This window comes from Tauraco erythrolophus, chromosome 23, assembly GCF_009769465.1.
Source record: "Tauraco erythrolophus isolate bTauEry1 chromosome 23, bTauEry1.pri, whole genome shotgun sequence".
Lineage (NCBI taxonomy): Eukaryota > Metazoa > Chordata > Aves > Musophagiformes > Musophagidae > Tauraco > Tauraco erythrolophus.
In genome coordinates, this window is record NC_141487.1 from 4,394,008 (window position 1) to 4,414,260 (window position 20,253).

Below are 20,253 nucleotides of genomic sequence, written 5' to 3' on the forward strand. Positions count from 1 at the left end.
GTGTAAAATTTCCTGTATAAAGCAAGAAATAAGAATTCATGCCATTGCTATTTTCTTCTACACTGTAGCACTTGATTTTATTTGATCAATATTGGATCGTTACAGCCTACAAAAAGCTGTTTTTTTTCCCCCCTATGAACTACTGTTTAATAGCTCAAATACAGATGAAGAATAAAAGGGAGCACATATAAGGAGTCCAGAGTATTACTCTTTTTTCCATTGTGTCATCATAGCTGAGGAACTAGTCCAGAAAGTGCACTCTTCTTTCAAGAGAAGGGTTTTAAACAAGGAGCAAGGCTACACCTGGAAGTTCTCAAGGGTGACCAAAAATATTCTGTCATCTGGTACCTTCTTTATCTTGGAGTAGTGTTTGAGGTATGATTCTTACTAAAATGAGAACTTGATGATTTTAAACTTAGTTTTGGGGAACTGCCTTAAGCTGTAGCCTTTAGGAAGGATCAAGTGGCTTCAAGGAAGAGCTTGTCTCATGAATCATGGGCTGAGGACGAGAAACAGTGTTCGAGTCTTTCCTCTCTTGCTGCATGTTTTAGACTACCCTTGGCAAGCATATTCTTGCTTGATAAAGTTTGCCTACGCAGTAGCTTAAGCAGCCTTCTCATTTCACTTGGCTCTATCTGTCACATACATTATGTCTTTAAACCTGCTTCTTCTGAATCAAGAGCATTTGGTAAGTCTCTGTCAGTCTAGCAGAGGGCAATGGTGATACATTTCTCACCACCGCTCTGGAGCCATGTTACTACAGTAAAATTAGAAGTGTAAGGCAACTTACTGAAATTGAAGATTGTACACCAGCATCACGGATGAAAAATGACACAAAACATCTTTTATTTGTCAAGACAATAAGTGAGAGATATGCCTATTAAAACAAAAATAAAATACTCAAAATATCTAAGCAAAAGTATCAAAAATGGAAGCAAGGAGGCAGTCAAACTGGAGAAACTAAGTAGCGGCATGGAGGGCGTTGCACATACTGAAGTATTATGGTCAGTGAGAATGTTCTGCCTTAAACCCTTTATTGAAAAGATTTTAGTAACAGTAAGATACCTTCTGGTGAGCAATTAAGGCATTTTGGCTGTAAATTTTACTGAATTCTGACAGACTTTTCATTTTTGGAACAAAATATCCAACTAATCATGTTAACCTAAAGATTCATTACTGTTGCTAACCTGCAAGAGGGATCTCACAGGCTAACTTTGGTTCCCCTAGGATAATAAGAGAAATCACCAGAGACATTACTTGAAAGGTCAATTATGCCATGTTGGAATCTTCACTTTCAGTCACAGCTGCTTCTTGTTCCCCAGAAGTTCTCCCTCCCTTTGCTGCACTGGACTTCTTTTTCTTCTTCTCCCTTTGCTCCATGTTACTTGATGCAAGCTCGTCACTCTTCTGGGTGATATACTTTAGCTGAGAACAATAAACTAATTAGTCATCTACTGAGGAACTTCATTTATTCAGGAGAAATTAGAGAGAAATGTTTAAAGAGAAATTAACAGGACAAATTCTTATTAAGAAAAAAAAATAAAAGACAACAGACACTCCAAAAAGGCTGACAAACTGCGCTGGTTTAGGCTGGGATAGAGCAAATTTTCTTCATAGTAGCGAGTATGAGGCTATGTTTTGGATTTGTGCTGGAAACACTGTTGATAATGCAGGGATGTTTTAGTTGTTTCTGAGCAGTGCTTACACAGAGTCAAGGCCTTTCCTGCTTCTCCACCACCCAGCCAGCGAGTAGGCTGAGGGTGCACAAGAAGTTGGGAGGGGACACAGCTGGGACAGCTGACCCCAATGACCAAAGGGATATTCCATACCATATGACGTCGTGCTCATATAAAACTGAAGGAAGAAGAAAGGGGAGGATGTTCGGAATTACAGCGTTTGCCCTCCCAAGTCACCGTTACGTGTGATGGAGCTCTGCTTTCCTGGAGATGGCTGAACACCTGCCTGACGATGGGAAGTAGTGAAGGAATTCTTTGTTTTGCTTTGCTTGCGTGCACAGCTTTTGCTTTACCTATTAAACCGTCTTTATCTCAGCCCATGAGTTTTCTCATTTTTACTCTTTCGATTCTTTCCCCCATCCCACTGGGAAGGAGTGAGTAAGCAGCTTGTGGTGCTTAATTGCCAGCTGGGATTAAACCATGACACAAACATCAACTAGTTTTAATTCTTGCACGAAGCCCTCAGTCTAAGCTGGATATACTCAGATACTGAAATGCCCTGGCAAGACTAGAATTTATAAGCATACGTTACAACCATCCCTAGAACCAAGACGGCAACATCAGCAGTTACTCAAAGTTGTAGTGATACAATCCGAGTACAGAAACATTGCAAGATTCCTCATTCCTCTGCACCCACTCGACATAAACAGCACACGATAGCGATACAAAATTCAGCTCCAGCAGTTACTATGCCTTCTCAGGCATGTTCATGTTGCATATATCAAGTCACAGATGGAAGGAAAAAATCCCCTCACATAAAATTAGTATTGGAAATATTCTTCATGGAAGCATTTACAGGTATGCCTTAATACATTAGTGAATTTAAGTCCACTGAACATCATATGGATTAGCACATGACAGAATACAACAATGTGAATCATCTCTATATTAATGTTGGGAGACTTAGCACCTCAAGGTGGACTGAAGCTATTCCTGACCTTAGGATAAAAAAAAGAAACACGACATTAAGTAAAACCAGTTATTTACTTCCAAGATTGTGAATGCTGTAATGTGTCTGTTTATGGCACTTTTGCACTTGGAACCTCAGCAGCTTTATCGCAACCAGAACATTGCTGCTTGAATTGCAGTCAGATCTGTCTTCCCACAGTAAGGCACAGCGTCATGAAGCAAAATAAGATGAAAATTTAAAAATCCCTGGATCGTGCCCATCCATCATCTATAAGCCAGTGAAATCGCTTAAGCGACAGTTGCTTCATCATCTATAGACTTCATTCAAATGCTCTAAGGAATTAACAAATTGTTTAAGAACATTGTGAGACAGAAAATAACAGCGAATCTCACCAAAGAATTGCTTCTTCTAGCCAAAAGCTTCACATCTTCTGTAGTGACTGTGCTTCGTTTTGCATGCCTGCATAAAATTAAAAAATACCCCTTAATGTGTTTGCCAGCATTGGTTGTAAGAGGCCCTACAGCATCTAATTAAAAATACTAACTAGAAGAGCTTAATACGGACCCAGTAAACCAAACATGCCTATCTTTTCCAACTATAATACACAAAAATCTACTTTACAAGTTTGTATGTGTATATCTAAATGCCCACACTTCCTGTGAAAACACAGTAGAATTTCGCAAACAGAACTTCAAGCACCACTGTTCCATTCCCTCTTACTTGCCAGTAGATCACTGTGTTAAGTTCTGACTCCTTAAAACATTAATTCCCTCACCTCCTTGGAGCAACCAGATGAAACATAGGCATGCTAGTAAGCCTGTGTCACTCCCAAACCTTCCAGTGCTGGCATGTATCAGTGCATTTGATAATTATATACAGTCATTAACCTAAACAGTCACTTGTACCATTTAAACGAACTTCTGAGATCAGGAAGAACCTACAGTGGAATATCTATTTCCTAACTTCACAGTCACTATTTAACCAGCTAATAGAACCCTTTAGAACTTGAATTACAAGATGTATTTTAAAGATTATCTAGTTATTGGAGCTGAATACAAAAAAGAGAAAGCTTTTGTAACAATCAGGTGTTCCAGTACCTACCTTGCAAACATTTCGAGGTCTTTTGCAAAGTTGTCTGGAGAAAACACAAAGATGCCACATATTTTAAAATGCTAACTCTGAGTAGGAAGAGACACAGAAAACAGTTCTAGTTGTTACAAGGGCACAACTGCAAATTATTCAAGTTATTTATGAGAAGTGACCATAACTTCTTATTACGGGCCACTCTGTTGCACAGGCAGGCGACCCACACAATACTTCCACGTACATTTAAACTCTTTTTCTGGGTCTGAAAGATCGAATCATCACTTCTTATGCTTTTAAAAACATCATGCAAGAAGCAATGCACCAGTGATACCTAGTTCCAGCGCTGTTTTTTTTATAAAAGCATCGTTTCTGCAGCAACTGCTCTTGAACAAACAGATAACACGCAAAGTTCTGTACCGCACTGCCTGAAGGTGATCTCTGAAATCGCCGCGATGGTTTGTTTGCTGAACTGCACGTCCTTGTCCTCCGCGACATCCTGGCACAGGCGGCCGACCGTGTAGTGAACCGCAGCCTTCAGCCTCTGCAGGGAGCCAGGCAGCGACAGGTTGTTACCCGACAATAAAGGGGTTAAAGTTTTTGTGCAAGAGTTTCATGAAGGGTTCAGTCGGCAGTAGGTGATGCACACACACCTAAAGAAACTAACGAGATGTCCATCCTTGAAGCTGCCAGCAGTGATTAAAAAGGAGACTATCCAGAGCTGTCTGCGCTTGGAGGGAACATCCCAGAAACGGCATAAACTTTGTTCTCGTGTTTTTCCGAGCTGTGAACATGCAGTGATTTGGGGGAAAAGGGAATTCTGGCCGGGGGAGATCGCACCCACCGACTCACGGACCACTTGCCCTAAATACACCCCAGACCCAAAAGAAAGGGGAATAAAGGAGGAAGAGAACTGAGCATGCAAAGTGATTTACATGTAAAACGAGATAAAATTAACCAATTGTTTCAGAATATGTAAATACGTTCTGAATTATGCATGATTGTCGTGTATAACTAATTTTCTGTCCAGAAGCCGGGTGTGCAGCCAGGAGGAGAAATCCCCCGAGCGCTGCGATAAAGAATGCCGCTTCCTAAAACTCCAGAACGAGTCTCGGAAAGTTCAGTTTCCTTTCCAGGTATCGAGGTCAGCGCTCTGCACACCCGTGCACCAGCTCTGCCGTGAATCATCACGACTATACGCGACTGTTTACGGGCCCCGACACGCTCCGCAACACCATCCAGTGCCCCACACCCGCCCTCCGCCACGGCTCCATCTTGTCCCGCCCGGGCCGTCCCCCGGCGGCGCTGGGGGCAGCCGCGGCGCTGGAGGAGCGGGACCGGGGGCCCCAGCCCCGTCGTACCTGGATGAGCAGCACCCGCTCCTCGCCCTCCTCCGCCTCCATGGCGCGGCCCTCAGCGGCCCCGCCGGCTTTCCCGCCCAGCGCCACGGGGCGGGGCGGCGCCGCCGCCATGTTACCGCCCCAGCGGGGCGGTGCCCGGGGGCTGCGGGAGACGGGCCGCAGCGAGGGACATCCCGATCCCTCCCCAGAAGCCGGCATCGCCCGCCACGTCGCTAAACGGGGGGGCGAGGGGGTTGAAGATGCTTTTCCAGCGGCGAGGAAGACGAGCGTCCCGTCCTCACGCCGTGAGGCGGCTGCCGCGGGCGGGTCGGAGCGGTGGTTACAGGGCGCGGGCGCTCCGAACACCGCACAGGCTCCGGTTCCCCCGGGACCACGACCGGTTGTCGCGCTTGCCCGGCGTGAATGCGTGTGGCGGCAGGGATCAGAGAGAAGCGGCACAGCCGCCGCCCGCGCCGCGGGACGGTTCCGCTCACACGCGGTGACAGAACGAGCGCTGCTCGCCATGATGCCCGCGGGCCACGCACCGACTCTGAGCTGTCAGGTTTCAGCAGAACAGCGTTTCAGACAGAATTTTTTTTTTTTTCTCAGCACTAACATCATACTAAGCACTAAAGCAGACTGGCGGGAGGATCCTGTTTTCCCCCCAGCGCCCCCACTATGCACACAACAAACTGGTAGAACTACTCACTGCCCACCGCGGCGGTGTCCAACAGCTCTGCTGGGCGCCCTCAGCCACAAACGCGGGGGCACGCTGACCCCCCAGACGTTCACCACCCTCCAGGTATCGCCGCTGCCTGCAATCTGTCACCCAGACGTTTTACGGAATTCCTAAATCTTACAACATAACTTGGAGAGAAGCTGCTTTATATCGAAAGTTGCTAATGCTACAGATACCCAACTAATAACTAGGTAGCTAACTGTCTTAGCAGAAATAAATGGAACAAGAAATTAATACAAAAATCAGTGCACAGCATAAAATTTAACACTTAAGAGGTTCTTAAAAAAAAAAAAAAGATATGGGCAGCCAGGTGTATTTTCGGAAGTCCTGAAGATGATCGGCAGTGGGATTACAGGAAGAGGCTATCAAATAGAGCCAACTCGGCATGCTACTGCAGGTATTTTTAATTGCCCCACGGGAGGGAGAGGCAAAAAAAGCAGGGAGGTTCGGAGAAAAGAGTGCAAGCACAGCACTAAGCCAACAGTTTATGTCAAATCTTAAATCTGGGATCAACAGTTGGAGGGAGGACGGCCTGGTGACAGGAGTCTTGACACCCTTGGCCTGCATTCAGCTTTCTCCATGACCCATCCCACACGTCACCCTTTCCCAGAAAACAAAACGGAGCTCACAGTGTGAAAGACTGTGGGCAGGTGAGCACCCAGGAGTTAATCTTTAAGATCGAGCTACTGCCTGTTATGAACAAACAATGACAACCAAAAAAAGGCCTTTACCTCCCGGGAATCTTGTGTAGCGTTACTGCGCTGACTGCCTGCTCTTCTTCACTGTAGCAATTACTGCCACGCAGCCATCTCTATCTTGATCCCTGTCAGTTTATGCACTATAATACAATAAAAATATTATAATTTTAAAATGTATTCTATTAAGTTCTGCACAAAGACATTTTAGCCGGTTTTGGCCAGCAGCAGTGGAAAGAAAACACCTGGATGCATTTTTAAGCAAGTTTATTTAGCTTTCTTCTATGATATATATATATATTGATATATATATATACGAAATATACCCACGAGTTATTACAAAAGTGTCCACACACAAGTTCTAGCACAGGACAGTAAAAAGTGGTATTCTAGGAGGATTATCTGAGATCTACAGTATCTTGGCTTCAAGAGGAAATATTTCCTTTAGACATTGTAGGCAGAAGAGGACACATTTCCTCCGTGGCCTGTCCAGTTAGTATGGATAAATACACCTGGCTTCGACAATAATTCATACGTATGTGCACCAAAGTAATCGCGCTGAGCCTAGAATAAGAACACACACAAAACAGACACATGAATGTCATCATAGCCATATCAGTACTAGAAGTTGCACCTACTGATACTTGACTACAGGAATACCAGAAATAAGATCTGACTCCAATATTATAATATTCAAAGTTATTTTCTCATTATTAGCAAAATCACTGCAATGAAACGTTTACTAATATCTACTAGCAACATTTCCAGTTATCTAGTAATCTACTAAAACATTTACTAATACATACTAGTAATTAAGAGTTCTGTAGAAAGACAAGTATATTATTTCTGCTAGACAGTAAACTAAAAAATAAGCACTTACATACATCCAAAGGTCCAAAGATAATTATTTCTTTATAAAGCATTTTGATTCAAAGATATCATTACCCTTGGTTCACAGATGGAACACTAACACACACTGTCATACCAGTATCTCTGGTGTTCTTTATCCAGACATCTCATAGTATTTTACTGTTGTGAGTTCAGGTTTAACAGCACTTTATTAGGCAATCTATGCCTTTATCTTTACCGTGTTGGAGTGATCAGGACATACTGCCATCATGGCCTTTAGATCAGTATTTAAGTAACAACAAGATGATTTTTCAGTAGCTAGATGATCTGCTACACTATTTCAGGCACCTACCTGAATCAGGTTAGCTGGCAATACTTCATGCCTGTATCCATCATAAAAAGAAAGTGCTGTAGTGAAGCAGGGCATAGGGATACCAATCTGTACTCCAGTACTGATTACACGTCGCCAGGAGTCCTGGGAGAGAGGGAGAGGGGAAAAAAAGAAACTAATCAGTGCTTGCTCAGAGGTATTTGCAGCCATATGAACTATTCTACTAAAACAGCAGGTGCTATTTCACAGTATATGAAATCTAATGACCAAGTCTTAACAAACAGTAGATTCCTGATTTTACATAACGTTGATCCAAAATAATGGCAAGTAAGATAGAGCTAACAAACATGACATTAAAAGTGCTGACATACTTCACATGCAATCCAACCACAGCCTCCAGCGAGGATGCTGTTCTTCCACATAAACATAATCAGTGCATCCCAGAAGCACGAACACAGTGGGGAACACAACTCAGCAAACACTGGGGCGCTTTCAGGACCTCTAATGAAGCACAGTACAAAGCCCGCCCAAGGGCACAAGAGGTCAGCAGAATACTTCAAACAGATGTGGATAATCCTTGTTTCAACTGTACATTTGATTTAGTAACTTGCGTGGAACATTCAGCTTCAGTTACAAGAATTATTACTGATAACAGATGACTTCTTTGTTGGTCAGATAATCTGGTTTTAATTCTGCTTGTTGACTCGGTCCAAATCGACGCTGTTTCGACAGACCTACGTCTAATGAACAGCGGGTCTGGAACACTGTTATTTTGGTGCTACTGCAAACAATGGTAACAAAACAGCTTTATACTCTGTACAACCGCAATCCAAGTGCAAATACAAGATACAGCGCAGCGATGAGAATGTTCACACAGGCTAGACATTTTTTCCTGACATTGTGGTTCTTCTGAATTGCTAGATTTCTGCCTAAGGCTCTTCTGTAACAGTAAAACGGAAACCTTAAGTTTCTAGTAGTAGCATGGCTAATATCAGAGAGAAGGACCATGACACAACAAAGACTGTATGTTTGTTTGCTCCTGTATTATCTTTACGTTGACAGTACAAATACACCTTGCAACATTACACATTGCCTCGGTTCATCACTTGATGTATCTGGATGCTGATTTCTGAAGTAGTGCTTTGGTGATGCAACCCCCTTTTTCTCCTTCATTTATAACTAACATTCTCCAACTTTGATGAAATAGAGGCAAAAAGCATTTGTAGGCATCTTTTCAAGCACAGGTCACTAACCCTGGTGTCTAGCAAAACTCTAATTTAGACCTCAGTATAACCTACCTCATCACAGTAATGTTCTTGCTCAATTTCAACCAGCTCCAACTATATAGTTTATTTCCTGTCCTGATCCTGTAAAACTGATATATTCTGTTAAAGAAGGGTACCTTGAAGCCATAGATGATGAGTTTCTACACCCACACATTATGTGTGTACAGACACACATACACAGTCCCAAAGACCTTAAGGATTGTTTAGAGATCTTGGGGATTAAGGATGTTGTATAAATAGGTTTCAAGGATGTTCTCTACCTTTTCATTTTTCAGTCTAAATATACTCGTAAAGGTAACTCCTGGGAAAGAAGGTGAACAAGTCCAGATTGTAAACTACTGGTTTTATGCTCTTCCTTGACTGAAACTCACCTGACAGTTTTCAACAGCTGTCTTAAAGAAATCATCCAACAGCAAATTCTGGAGCTCAGGGTTTCGATCAAAAGCATCTTTGATTTTTCCCAGGAACACACTAGGCAGAACACATGTAAACCAAGAATAAAATTTCACAGCTTCCAACCAAGGCCCAGAATTCAAAACTTAACAGTGCCAAAATGTGACTCAGTCAGACTCAGATTTCAAACACTGAGAAAGATACAAACAAAACAATGACAGAAAAAAAATCTGCAGTAGCTAAGCCACCAGAAAATTGGCTTCATCTGGTAACCTTTAGTATCATCTACAGAAACAGCCTCTCAGTATCTTAACAGTAGATTAACTCCGTGGATGTTCTAGACTTGTCAGTCTGCCACCACATAAACCAAATTGCCTGCTCTTCTCCCCTGAGCAACTAAATTACCTCTTCATCTTAATTACCTTCTGATGATGCAGCCTCCCCTCCACATCAGTGCAATGCCACCATAATTCAGTGACCATCCAAATTCTTTGGCCGCTTGTCTCAGCAGCATGAAGCCTTGAGCATATGAGATAATCTTGGAAGCATACAGAGCCTAAAAAGACAAATTCACATTCCAAGTGAAGTCATGCAAAGTTGAACAAGGAACTTCACAGTCTACATGTTGCTTAGTCCACACCTCATCAGGGTTGAGTAGAGTAGCCACATTCCAGCTATCTGAGAACCAAAATACCCTTTACAATTGTTGGAAAGTTTGGTCTCAACAGACAGAGATCAAGAGCCACTATCCCTTTACAAAGACAGGAGTGTTGAGGGGTGAAAAAGTAAGCTCCTGTGCATGAATTATGACCTCTGCACCCCAGCTAGATGTCACTGCCCACTGTGGCTTAGACTTTAATTCCTTCAGGACTGTTCTTTGGTCAGGAAAGTATCTGGTCGCGCTATGCTTTGTGGACACCACTGGACAATGCACAATGGGACGGCTGAAAGCAGGAACCAATTGTGATGAAATGTAAAGACAAGAGCTCCTCATGAGGGTTTACAGATCCAAAACCTGCTTAGATGTGCAGCTTTAATACAGCACCCTGGCAAGCACAGTGACTCACCTTGCGTATGTCCTCCAGAAAGGCCTTCTTGTTCCCACTGAATTGAGTGAATTTAGGTCCACTCAGCAGCTTACTGGCCTGTACTCTCTCATCCTTGAGGGAAGACAGGCACCGTGCAAACACAGCTTCACCTTTAAGCATGCGACGAAAGGGCAGATAATTAGAAAGCTCAGCAGCACTGTTAAAGTCTGAGAAATTTGCCCTCAAGCACACAGTGAGAGCACCACCGAATGCTGAGCCACATACACAGTGGACAGTCACATGGGAAGAGAGGTGTTCAAATTAATGATTTCAGCATCGTTACTGGGGGACCAAACTGCCAGACAGCATAACCATTGGGTAGATATTGACTGATACAGCTTTCAAATGACAAAGAGAAAAAAAACAAACAAACAAAACACAAGCCATCCATATGAAAATTTATCCTCATGAATCTTCACCCGCTCTTCCTTTTAAGAATTTACTTTAAAATCTCTTCCTATCTATAAGACAGACAGTGTTGCGCTGCAGTCTAGGGACAGGCAAGGCTGAAGGCTTCACTACAAAAAGCTGTTGCATAAATGCCAACTCACATTAACTAGACCTGCTTTGAAATACACCCATGCAGAATAAAGAGCAATTAAAATAAAGAATAAATCAGCAGGTTAACTTATAAGAGGAAATAAGTTTTATAAATCTGGTAGGCTTATAACACTAGTATTCAGAAGCCCCTAAGAAAGATTTATACCATCACTAAGCAGGTTACTAAATGTCATTCTCCAGTGCTAAGGAGTCAGCCAAGCAGTGTCCTCAGCTCCTAAAGAGAAAGCCTGAATGCAAATCTATTGATCTGGCTCAGTCAGTTCCTAATCACGCAGGTTTAAGTTGTACTTATTTGCAATTTAAGATGGTACTGTTAAATGGAAAAAAAAAATAAAGTTTCCTTTCCAGGGTCTGATAGAAGGAAAGCAATCAAGTTTATTATAGTCTTCATACTGAACTTTTCTTCCACTTTTTAAGTGAGTTGTGAATTAAAAAAAAAAAAACACCACACAAACTGAAACACTCAACACAAAACAAACCAACGACAACAAAAAAAAGATGAATGAGTAATGTTTTCATAGGATTCTGGATCCTCCCTGCAGCAGGATTAACCAATCGTATCAAAATCAGAACTGGCTCCTCTCCATTTCTGCAAAAACTTCCTTCTACACTGGGGAGAAGCGTAGGGGGGAGATCAGGAAAAGGGAGGAGGAGCATGACTCTGCTTTTACAAGCAGAAGTCTGCAAGTCATGCTTAGGCAGTAAAACCACACAGCAACTGCCCCCGGAACGGCCACGTTTGCACAAGGGCTATTGCACATACTTCCCTATCAGCTCGTTACCTAACGACGCTCCCAATTAGGGAGTGTCTCCTCCACCCTCCATCTCTGCAAGAACCCCAAACAGGAGAACATGAACAGAAGAAGCGAGAAACACTGTTTCAAGCCTAGAACTGAAAGACCATAGCTGTAGAATATGAAAACCATTTACAAAATTTGTTTTGTAAGAGTATGTTGCTGGAATGCTGCCATGTTTCTCTGAGAGCTGTCACTGCAGTTACTCTCTTTTAGCCTACTGAACACAGTTTATCTTCTGATAAACCAGGACTTGCCCAGCCAAGGCAAAGGAAAAAGAGGTAGAGAAAGCATGAAAATAAGCAAATCCAAGAGCAAAGCACCTGTTGAGTCAACTTATTTACTCAATGAGAAAGTCTACACTGGACCTGTGGTAAGAGAGCACTCTTAATGTGTTGCTGATGTATTACAACTTCTGTGACACAATTCCGTTCAGAAGCCAGGTTAGATAAAAGGTAATGAGACTGTTAGGTACATATGTAAGTAGGTAAATTCTCACACTTTAGGATATAATTCAAAGCAATTACAAAATACGTTTCCATCATCTTCGTTTGGCTTTGGATCAGTAGCCTTATAATGACAAAATAAAAACCAGCAGCAGTCCAGGGTGTACAAAGAAACACCACAATCAACTCTTGCGGTGGAAAAACAGCAGCCACCATCACAGGGTAGCAGCCTGCCACCATTCTCAAAAAAACGTTTGTGTTCCTCAACCCATAATACAGTCTGGCCCTCGTGTTCCTGCTCAGTCACGCTAGCGCTGGCTTAGCAAAGTTATACTGGAACACAGCAACAGAAGACCTAAGTAGACATCTGAAAAATAATTCTTATGCCTTCAGAGAAGTCTATGTACTTACCAAGCAGTGGTCAAGCAACAAGGTTTTGAGGGTGCACTGTCTGCCCCCAACCCCCTTTTTTTTAAAAAAACAATCATTTTTAAGGCTATGATGGGATCTGGAGTAGCAGATAAGGTGGAGGATTACTGAAAGGAACGTTGCATCCATCTAGCATGGCACTTACATTCACCGGTCACCAAGTCATCACCAGTGCTGTGCAGAGACCACGGACAAAGGCACGAGACAAAGGTGATGCACTACCAACGTTTGAGAAACAAGGTGAAAACACGCCCAGCAAAGAACCACAGTAAGAGCTCTCAAGGGCAGGAAGACCACAACAGGTACACCTAGAAGAGCCTCTTCTGCAAGCCAAGCACTGGGATTACCTATTACTGTGCTCCTCACTGTGATGTGGTGCATGTCAGTAGGCAAGATGAGGGCAGACTGAAGAACCAGTTACCTATGAGTGTGACAGGGACTCCATACTCCAGGGCAGAAATGGCTGTCCACTTTCCTGTGCCTTTTTGTCCTGCACTGTCCTTGATCTTTGGGAGGAGGTACTTGCCATCACTGTCTTTGAATTTGAGAATATTGGCTGTGATTTCAATCAGGAAAGAGTCCAACTCTGTCTTATTCCATTCCTGAAACACCTGGAAGAGGAGACAAAGTGTGCATATGTATACACACACATATACACACACACACTGATTTCACATGTATCTACTATATATATTAACTGACTCCTTGACATATGTATATATACAGAGGAGGTCATGCTACCTCAGTTACTGGTACCCTGTCGCATCTACCAACAATTTCAGTGCTGCTGAAAGGTCACTGTGCAGGAGCCCTGCACTGGAAGGAGCACACCTCAGACTGAGCTGCAGAACACCCATCTCCAACTGGGAAGGCAGAGGCATAGCCCATCCTGTTGCCTATCACCATAGGCACTGAAAGCTGGAAACACAACTGCTCGTTCAAGACACATCATACTTCTTGACTTGCTTCAACAAGGTCTTCGCAAGATTTGCCTTCTTGATTATAATGCTCAATGTTTTACTAGCTTTTTTTCAGGCAAGGTATTAATCTCTCTACACAAGAAGGTGCTTCCTGGGGAGAAATCAGCTGTAGAATGGAAGAGTTTAGACAACTTCTACAAACATTCAGGTGTACGTGCTTGCTGCTCCCCATCTTATCTGAAGCTCAAGAATATTGTGCGTTGCCCTTAGCAGAAGGCATGTCAGAATAATTAACTTCCTGTATGTTCAGCAGCTTTACCCAAGCCCAGCTGCCTCCATCAATGGCAGACAGTCACCATGGCTCAAGAAGTCAAGACACTTAGAACTACAGATCACCTTCGACATCTCGTCATGCTCCATGCCCACTACATCTTTCATCAGGTGATAGGCCTCACAGATCAGCTGCATGTCTCCATATTCAATCCCATTGTGCACCATCTTCACAAAGTGTCCAGCACCCTCATCTCCTACCTGTCAGGAAACATCAAAAAATGCCATCGGTCACCACTTCCAGTGTTTAATACCTGTCTATGGCTTCCTTCTGCCTAAAGGAAGGAAGCCCAGCAGATCCATTTAGCTCTCCCAGCACATGACCCAGGCATAAAACTTTGTCTTTCCATTGTGTGGGATGAGTTATTAGAGATGGTAGATTTGAATTAAATGCAGACAGCCAAAAAAAATCAACCCACTAATGTCACTAGTTTCATTAAGGACAAACATGCATGAGCTTCAGCAACCACACCACCAAAGGATGGATCTAACCACAAGCTAAGGTCAGCATCACAGAAATATTTACCCAGTCACAACAAGGTTCCCCAGATCCCACTTTAGCAGCAATGCTTTGAAATATGGTCTTGATGTGGGGCCTGTGGGGAGAAATAACATGCCTCAGCAGACAGGCAGAAGACAAACACCACAAGGAGGAGAGAGGGAAAAAAAAAATTCCATCAGTATGATGCGTTATTCTGCAACCTGCCAAAAGGCAGCTTGAGGAGAAGGTACGCTGGCAGGCTGATAATCCACCACACAGCAATGTCAAATAAAATGTATGTTTTTCCCAGAACTAGACACTGTTTGCAAGAAACAAGTCTAGTTTCTCCATGTCACGCTTACAGCACTGTGCAGACAAGCTTACTGTACCTAAAGGAGACCAAATATTATCTTCTCCAGTTTAGAAATGGGGAAATAGAGGCAAGCTATGATACAGGCTCACACTCAGAGAGGACCAGTGGCAGAGCTGAAACAAAATCTTTCTGTTCTATAGCCACAAGAAAACGCCAGGGTGATCTGGAGCAGGAGAGGGAAGGAAGGAAGGAAGGAAGGAACTCCACAAACGCAAGTCAGGATATAGTTATCTGCATTATTGCAGTAATTAGGAGCTTTTGTCATTGCCAGGCTCCCCAAGTGTAGCAAATTGCTTAGCCAACAGGAGAGCACTGCAGAATGCCAAGTCTGGAGCAACCGAAAGTGACCACTGGGAAAGGAGCACGGGTGGCACATGGGCTGCAGGCGCTGTGGAAGAAGAGGGGGAACAAAGTTCAAGTAAGGGTGGCACACAGAAGCTGTCTTTTACTGAGCTGTTTATGGCAAAAAAAGGATCAGACAGCAAATTACTGTTAATGTTGTTTCTGCCTTTGTGTCGTCAAATTTGAACAGGCTGGTATTAGTACGAAATGCTAACGCAGACGGACAGGGACTTCAGAGATTCCATGACTCAGGTAAAGCCCAGACACACCTTTTCTTCCTACATTTACAGAGAGAATGAGCAACCAGGGATAAAGTCTAATTTGAACATTGATGTGCAGTCCTTTACACTAACATGAGTACAAAACAGCAGGGCAGCACAGCAGAAACTTGCAAAAAAATTCCTGTATTCAATAGCAAGTACTAACACGTACTGAAGCCTCCTTTTACAACGTGTGTTTGCAGCTGCCTGTTCCATGGTTAACAGCTTTCCAAGTGTGTAGGGCCCCAAACAAAAAATCATAATCAAGAACAGTACTTTTTTTAAATTTAAGCAGAATTCCTTTCTCCCCTGGCACACATTTCTCCCTTCAGATTGCTTTTGCCTGTAAATTCCTGGAAGAAAAACCTGCCTTTGTTTTGCCTGCCATGAAAGCTCAGCACTGCCCTGTGACCCCAGCTAGGCTGAGAAATCTTGAGCTTTGAGGAAGTGAGATGGCAACATATCTCGTTTTCTCCACACCCACGCCCTCCTCCTTCCCTCCCTCCGCTCTCAGTGTGAACAGGAGACAATTGTTGTGGACCATCTGCAGAAGAACATACCAGCTCTTGCTTACCAGGCTTCTTTGGCTCCTCCTGGCATAAGTGAAGGACCATATCTGGCACCCTCCTCTCCACCACTAACTCCGCTTCCAACAAATAAGATGCCCTTTTCTCGTAGTTCCTTACAACGTCTCTGGGACAAAAAGCAGAGCAGCATTATTTAATTTCTTCCAATGCCAGAGCCTTACAAACAAAGGTTAGCAATTCACACCTAAAATTAGCTTTTCAGTTCTGCTTTAGACATGCTAGAAGACAACCTTAGAGAAAGCTTGTTCATACACCAAAGTGAACATTAGGAAACTTCCTGCTGCTTGGACATGGATCCTTGCAAAAGAGACATGCTGAGAAAACAAAGTCCTATAAGCACCAGACAGAAGGAGCAGTGCTGGCACTGGAAAAGGCTCAGCATTAAGCGTCAGGTGATACCTGCTGTGTGCAAAGATGTGGAGGAGGCAGATTAGGCCCAAGGGGGAGTTGCTGTGTTCGCTGCAGAGTAAAGGTGAGAGCGTGGACAACTGTAAGGGAAACTAATTGCCCCTGAGTGGGAGAGATCCATAAGGGGAGCTGCAAGCTCCCCAAGTACCAATCCTCATGGAGTGCCTGTTTTTTACTCCGGCATGGCCAACTCACTTAGCCAAGACCAGGATGCCAAAGCATAACGACTAATACCAGCACCCCTCCTACGAGTCAGAAGTACCGATCCGAATGCAATGTTTTCATACACTAACATAACTTCTACAGTTACTGCCTGCTCACAAGCAGACTTTTTTTTTTGTTTTTTTTTAAACAGATAATTACTCTGCTGTTTTCATTACCAAGACAGCCAAACCAGCAGTTCTGTCTTACTGTATTTTCCCATGGTCCTGTAGGAGTGAGATAGAACAACAAATCTGTAAGTATCTTCAGATTTTCAAGTCTCCCTGAAAACTCTTTAAGATTGTAACAGGAAATTTTCTAAAGGCCTAAAGGCCTTCATGCTTTAAAAGAAGTCAATAAAAATATTCCTCGATGATTTGCACAATTTCTATAAAAATACACTTATAGAACAGTCCTTAACTACTGTAAAAATTGCTTTTTAATAGGCTGCATGATCTAGTTCTGCAGAGATAATTCACTTTGGCCTTCCCTGAGCAGAGGGGAGATGGCATCTTATTAACTGACTATTCTGATGATCAGAGGAGAAAGAATCATGTGTATTTTAATCATTCACTTTTGGTAGAAAACAGGCTTACCGTGGTATCTCTATACTCCGAATTCCCACCATCAATTATGATGTCTCCAGTCTCCAACAATGGCACCTGCCAAAAATTGATCAGCATTTTGGTTTTCTCCATGCATTCAAAACCTCACTTACAACAAATAATTGAGATCTTCCAGAGGAAACTTCTCCAAAACCCAGCAAGCAGTCACAGGTAGACAGAATGTTTGCCTCACCAATTTATTGATGAAGTCATCCACTGCACTTCCAGCCTTCACCAGCAAGATAATGCGACGGGGCTTCTTTAACTTGGAGACCATCTCCTCCAGGCTGTGAGCACCAATTACTTTGGTTCCCTTGGCCTCATTGGCCAGGAAGTCATCCACTTTGGAAACCGTCCTGTTAAAAGCACAGACCTGGGGGAGCAAGAAAGCACGTTAAGAGAAGCTGCCAACAGAACAGTTACTTCAGCTCATGCTAGGAATGCCACAGGCGAGGTCCAGTACCACGTGCTCCTCACTTCCACGTTCCCTAAAGGCACAGGGCAAGGGTGACCCTGCAGCGCGTCTCTGTAAGTGCCTTGGGAACCTATGGTTAATGGTCAAGCCCAAAGCAAACTTCAGGGAAAGTCGTACATAACTGACACATCAGGTGGCTAGCTGAGTTCAGGCATGCACTGCTGCTTTCCTCTGGAAACGGGACAAAGGGCAGCCGAGGTTAGAACTAAAAGGAGGAAACAACGCCCGTTAGACGGTGACAAGGAAAAAACCAAAACAAAACCAAACCACCCGCAAAATGCTCAGCTCCCACCCCAAGTGCGAGTGAGTCAGCCTTTCTGAACAAAGCTTTCCTTCTCTTACCACAAAGCCATGGTCGTTCATGTTCAAAATCAGGTTTTGGCCCATCACAGCCAGCCCAATCAAAGCAATGTCAGCTCTGGAAAGTAGAAAACCAGAAATTCCAGGTAAGCCTCCTCAGCAGTGATCTAGCACTGGCATCCTTCCCTCCATCAGGCTGTTCTGATCTGGTCAACTGCCAGGCCAGCCCACCCCTTTCCGACAAACCCTGCAGAATGCGCTCCGAATTGTTGCTGTGGGCTGCTCCAGCAAGAGACCCCCGTGGCTCCCAATGAGACGAGCCGAGTGGAGACCAACTTTTAACACATTTCAGGTCGCCAAGACTTCTTCCCAACCACCAAGACACAACTGGATGGGTAGGAAAAGGAAGCTATCCAAAACCGTGCACGAGGAGGCAGGGAGTAACGAGTAACTAATGGCTCCGGCTCCACCGGAGCTCCACATTCACCAGCTGGGCACTGTATGGGATCTGAGCACGGAGCACCGCACCCTCCGCTTCCGCAACACCGACTCGGATTTGGGGTGAGCAAAGGAAAAGAGGGAAACGGGACATTCGGCTCGAGGCTGCCCAGCTCGGCGTGCCAGGGGCTGAGAAACCCAACCCGTCCGCTTCTGCTCCTCGGGGCGAGAACAAGCTTCCTGCTCCACGGTTCCGGCTCCAGAACGGATCGCTCCCGGACTTTTGTCAAAAAGTCGCTCAGCCAACGGGCTCACCACCCTTGGCGGCCCTGCAGCCGCCGCAGAGCCGCTAACGGGGAAAACCCCCCCGCTGCCAGGCGGCCCGCGGGCCCGTCTCCTCCCTCCGCCCCCCGGACGCGCCGCTGAACCGGCCAAGCAGGAGAGCGCGGGCGGCCCGGAACCAGCGCTCCCTCCAAACCGGCCACCAACCGTGGGCTTGCAGCAAGTCCCGCGGCAGCGGCTGGAAAGGCTCCCGGCTCCCCCCTCATCCCGCCGGGGGGGGCTCCCGCCTCTCCCCGCCGCCGCTCGCGGTCTGTGAGGCCTCCCCCTCAGCGGGGGGCACCCCCCGCCTCGGCTCTCGCACCACCGCGACCCGGTCCCGGCGCTCCCCCCGCCCCAGGCGGCCGTGCCGAGGCCCCGCTGCGCGCCGGGCCCGCCCGCACTCACTGCGCCATCCCGGCGGCTGGAAGCGGCGGCGGCGTCTGCGGGGATCCGGCCCGCGGCCCCTCGGCCCTCGGCCGCGCGGGCGGGGCGGGGCGCGGCGGCGCGCGCCCATTGGCTCTTCCGGCGAGCCACGCCCCCCGCCCATGGGCCGATGGGTCGAGCGCCCCGCCCCCTTAAAGGGACAGCGCGCGGGCCAGCCCTGCGCTCGGTGTCGCGACAGCAGGCAGCAGGCGTGATACACCTTCGGCCGAGAATGGGGCGACTAGGCAGGCAGGGAGGGCTCCCGAACAGCGGTCGGTCCCCGCGCTGCTCCCCAGGCCCGAGTGCTCCCGCTGTGCCTGTTTCCGCAGCAGACGGCGCCTCGGGGGCAGCCGAATGGGCACCAAAATGGGCACTGCCCGTTTCGTCTTTTCTCTCCTTCACGTACAGTACTTGTTGCCTTAAACGCAGCTGTCGAAACATCCTCCCAACACCTCGGCATCCCAGCTACCAGTTTGTCTTTGAGGGGCCCTAGAATCTGGGCAAAAGAAAACAGATAAAAACCAGGTTTGAGAGAAGCTGCCAGTCTCAGACCTGTGCTCCGAACCAGCCTGATGCCCCATCAAGACAAAGCTGCACTGCCAGCACATTCACCTGCTATTAAAGGCACATTCTAAACAGGAAGATGGCACAAAACTGACCCATCGAATTTTTATTTCACCTTATTTTTGGGGCATTGAGCGAGCGAATGAGTCTGAAAGAAGTAAAACAGGTCGCAGCTTCTCCGAAGCATTAATCTGTCAGAAGAGCGACCAGAAAAAGTTACAAGGTTACTCAAGCACCTAATTGGAAAAAATAAGGACCCAGCAACAGCAGGAAGCAGCAAGACATCCATGAGAGCTTTTGGATAAAGAGCAGACCTCAGCAGCAGCCCGATAAAAGCAGTTTGCCTCCTGCAGCCATTCTGCAGTTACAAGAGGTGTTTGACAGCAAGCGGCAGCCCGGTTGTGTGTGACAAACGCTTTCAGATTGCCCTGCCAGTTTCCTCACCACAACTTTGAAAAGCTACAGAGAATTTTCCACGTCCAGACCGAGGAACGAGCAGTGCACAGGGATTCCCTGACACATCTTTGTCCGCTTTTTGGGACTTT

At 45.4% G+C, this 20,253-nt stretch overlaps 2 protein-coding genes across 3 annotated transcripts; both read right to left on the minus strand.

The window, feature by feature from the left end:
- Positions 1 to 1,256: 1,256 nt before the first annotated feature.
- CENPS (centromere protein S) lies at positions 1,257 to 5,201 on the minus strand. Its single transcript, XM_086625617.1, has 5 exons — positions 5,091 to 5,201; positions 4,150 to 4,273; positions 3,748 to 3,781; positions 3,039 to 3,105; positions 1,257 to 1,425 (listed from the first exon to the last, which is right to left on the minus strand). The coding sequence occupies exons 1-5, from the start codon at positions 5,199 to 5,201 to the stop codon at positions 1,270 to 1,272; spliced, it is 492 nt and encodes a 163-aa protein (XP_086481743.1). The 3' UTR covers positions 1,257 to 1,269.
- Positions 5,202 to 6,774: 1,573 nt separating this feature from the next.
- Positions 6,775 to 19,158, minus strand: PGD (phosphogluconate dehydrogenase). Of its 2 annotated transcripts, XM_086625608.1 has the most exons (13): positions 19,127 to 19,158; positions 18,005 to 18,080; positions 17,381 to 17,560; positions 17,179 to 17,244; positions 15,961 to 16,079; positions 14,457 to 14,526; positions 13,997 to 14,131; positions 13,102 to 13,291; positions 10,430 to 10,560; positions 9,785 to 9,918; positions 9,341 to 9,440; positions 7,705 to 7,827; positions 6,775 to 7,067 (listed from the first exon to the last, which is right to left on the minus strand). In XM_086625608.1, exons 1-13 carry the CDS (start codon positions 19,132 to 19,134, stop codon positions 6,948 to 6,950), a joined length of 1,452 nt encoding a protein of 483 aa, XP_086481734.1. In that variant the 5' UTR covers positions 19,135 to 19,158; the 3' UTR covers positions 6,775 to 6,947. The 2 variants fall into 2 exon arrangements, with proteins under 2 accessions (XP_086481734.1, XP_009986268.1); XM_009987966.2 differs by lacking the exon at positions 19,127 to 19,158 and having other exon boundaries at positions 18,005 to 18,082.
- Between the last annotated feature and the right edge of the window lie 1,095 nt (positions 19,159 to 20,253).

Bases quoted from the DNA above. Each gene is read 5' to 3' on its own strand.
- CENPS (XM_086625617.1), bottom strand. From the start codon at position 5,201: ATGGCGGCGGCGCCGCCCCGCCCCGTGGCGCTGGGCGGGAAAGCCGGC. The intron at 3,782-4,149 runs GTACAGAACTTT...TGTTTTCTCCAG, and splicing joins GATCACCTTCAGGCAGTGCG to ACAACTTTGCAAAAGACCTC. The intron at 1,426-3,038 runs GTGAGATTCGCT...TATTGTTCTCAG, and splicing joins CTAGAAGAAGCAATTCTTTG to CTAAAGTATATCACCCAGAA.
- PGD (XM_086625608.1), bottom strand. The intron at 17,561-18,004 runs GTAAGAGAAGGA...TTGCTCCCCCAG, and splicing joins TGAACGACCATGGCTTTGTG to GTCTGTGCTTTTAACAGGAC. The intron at 17,245-17,380 runs GTGAGGCAAACA...AATTTTTGGCAG, and splicing joins ATGACTTCATCAATAAATTG to GTGCCATTGTTGGAGACTGG.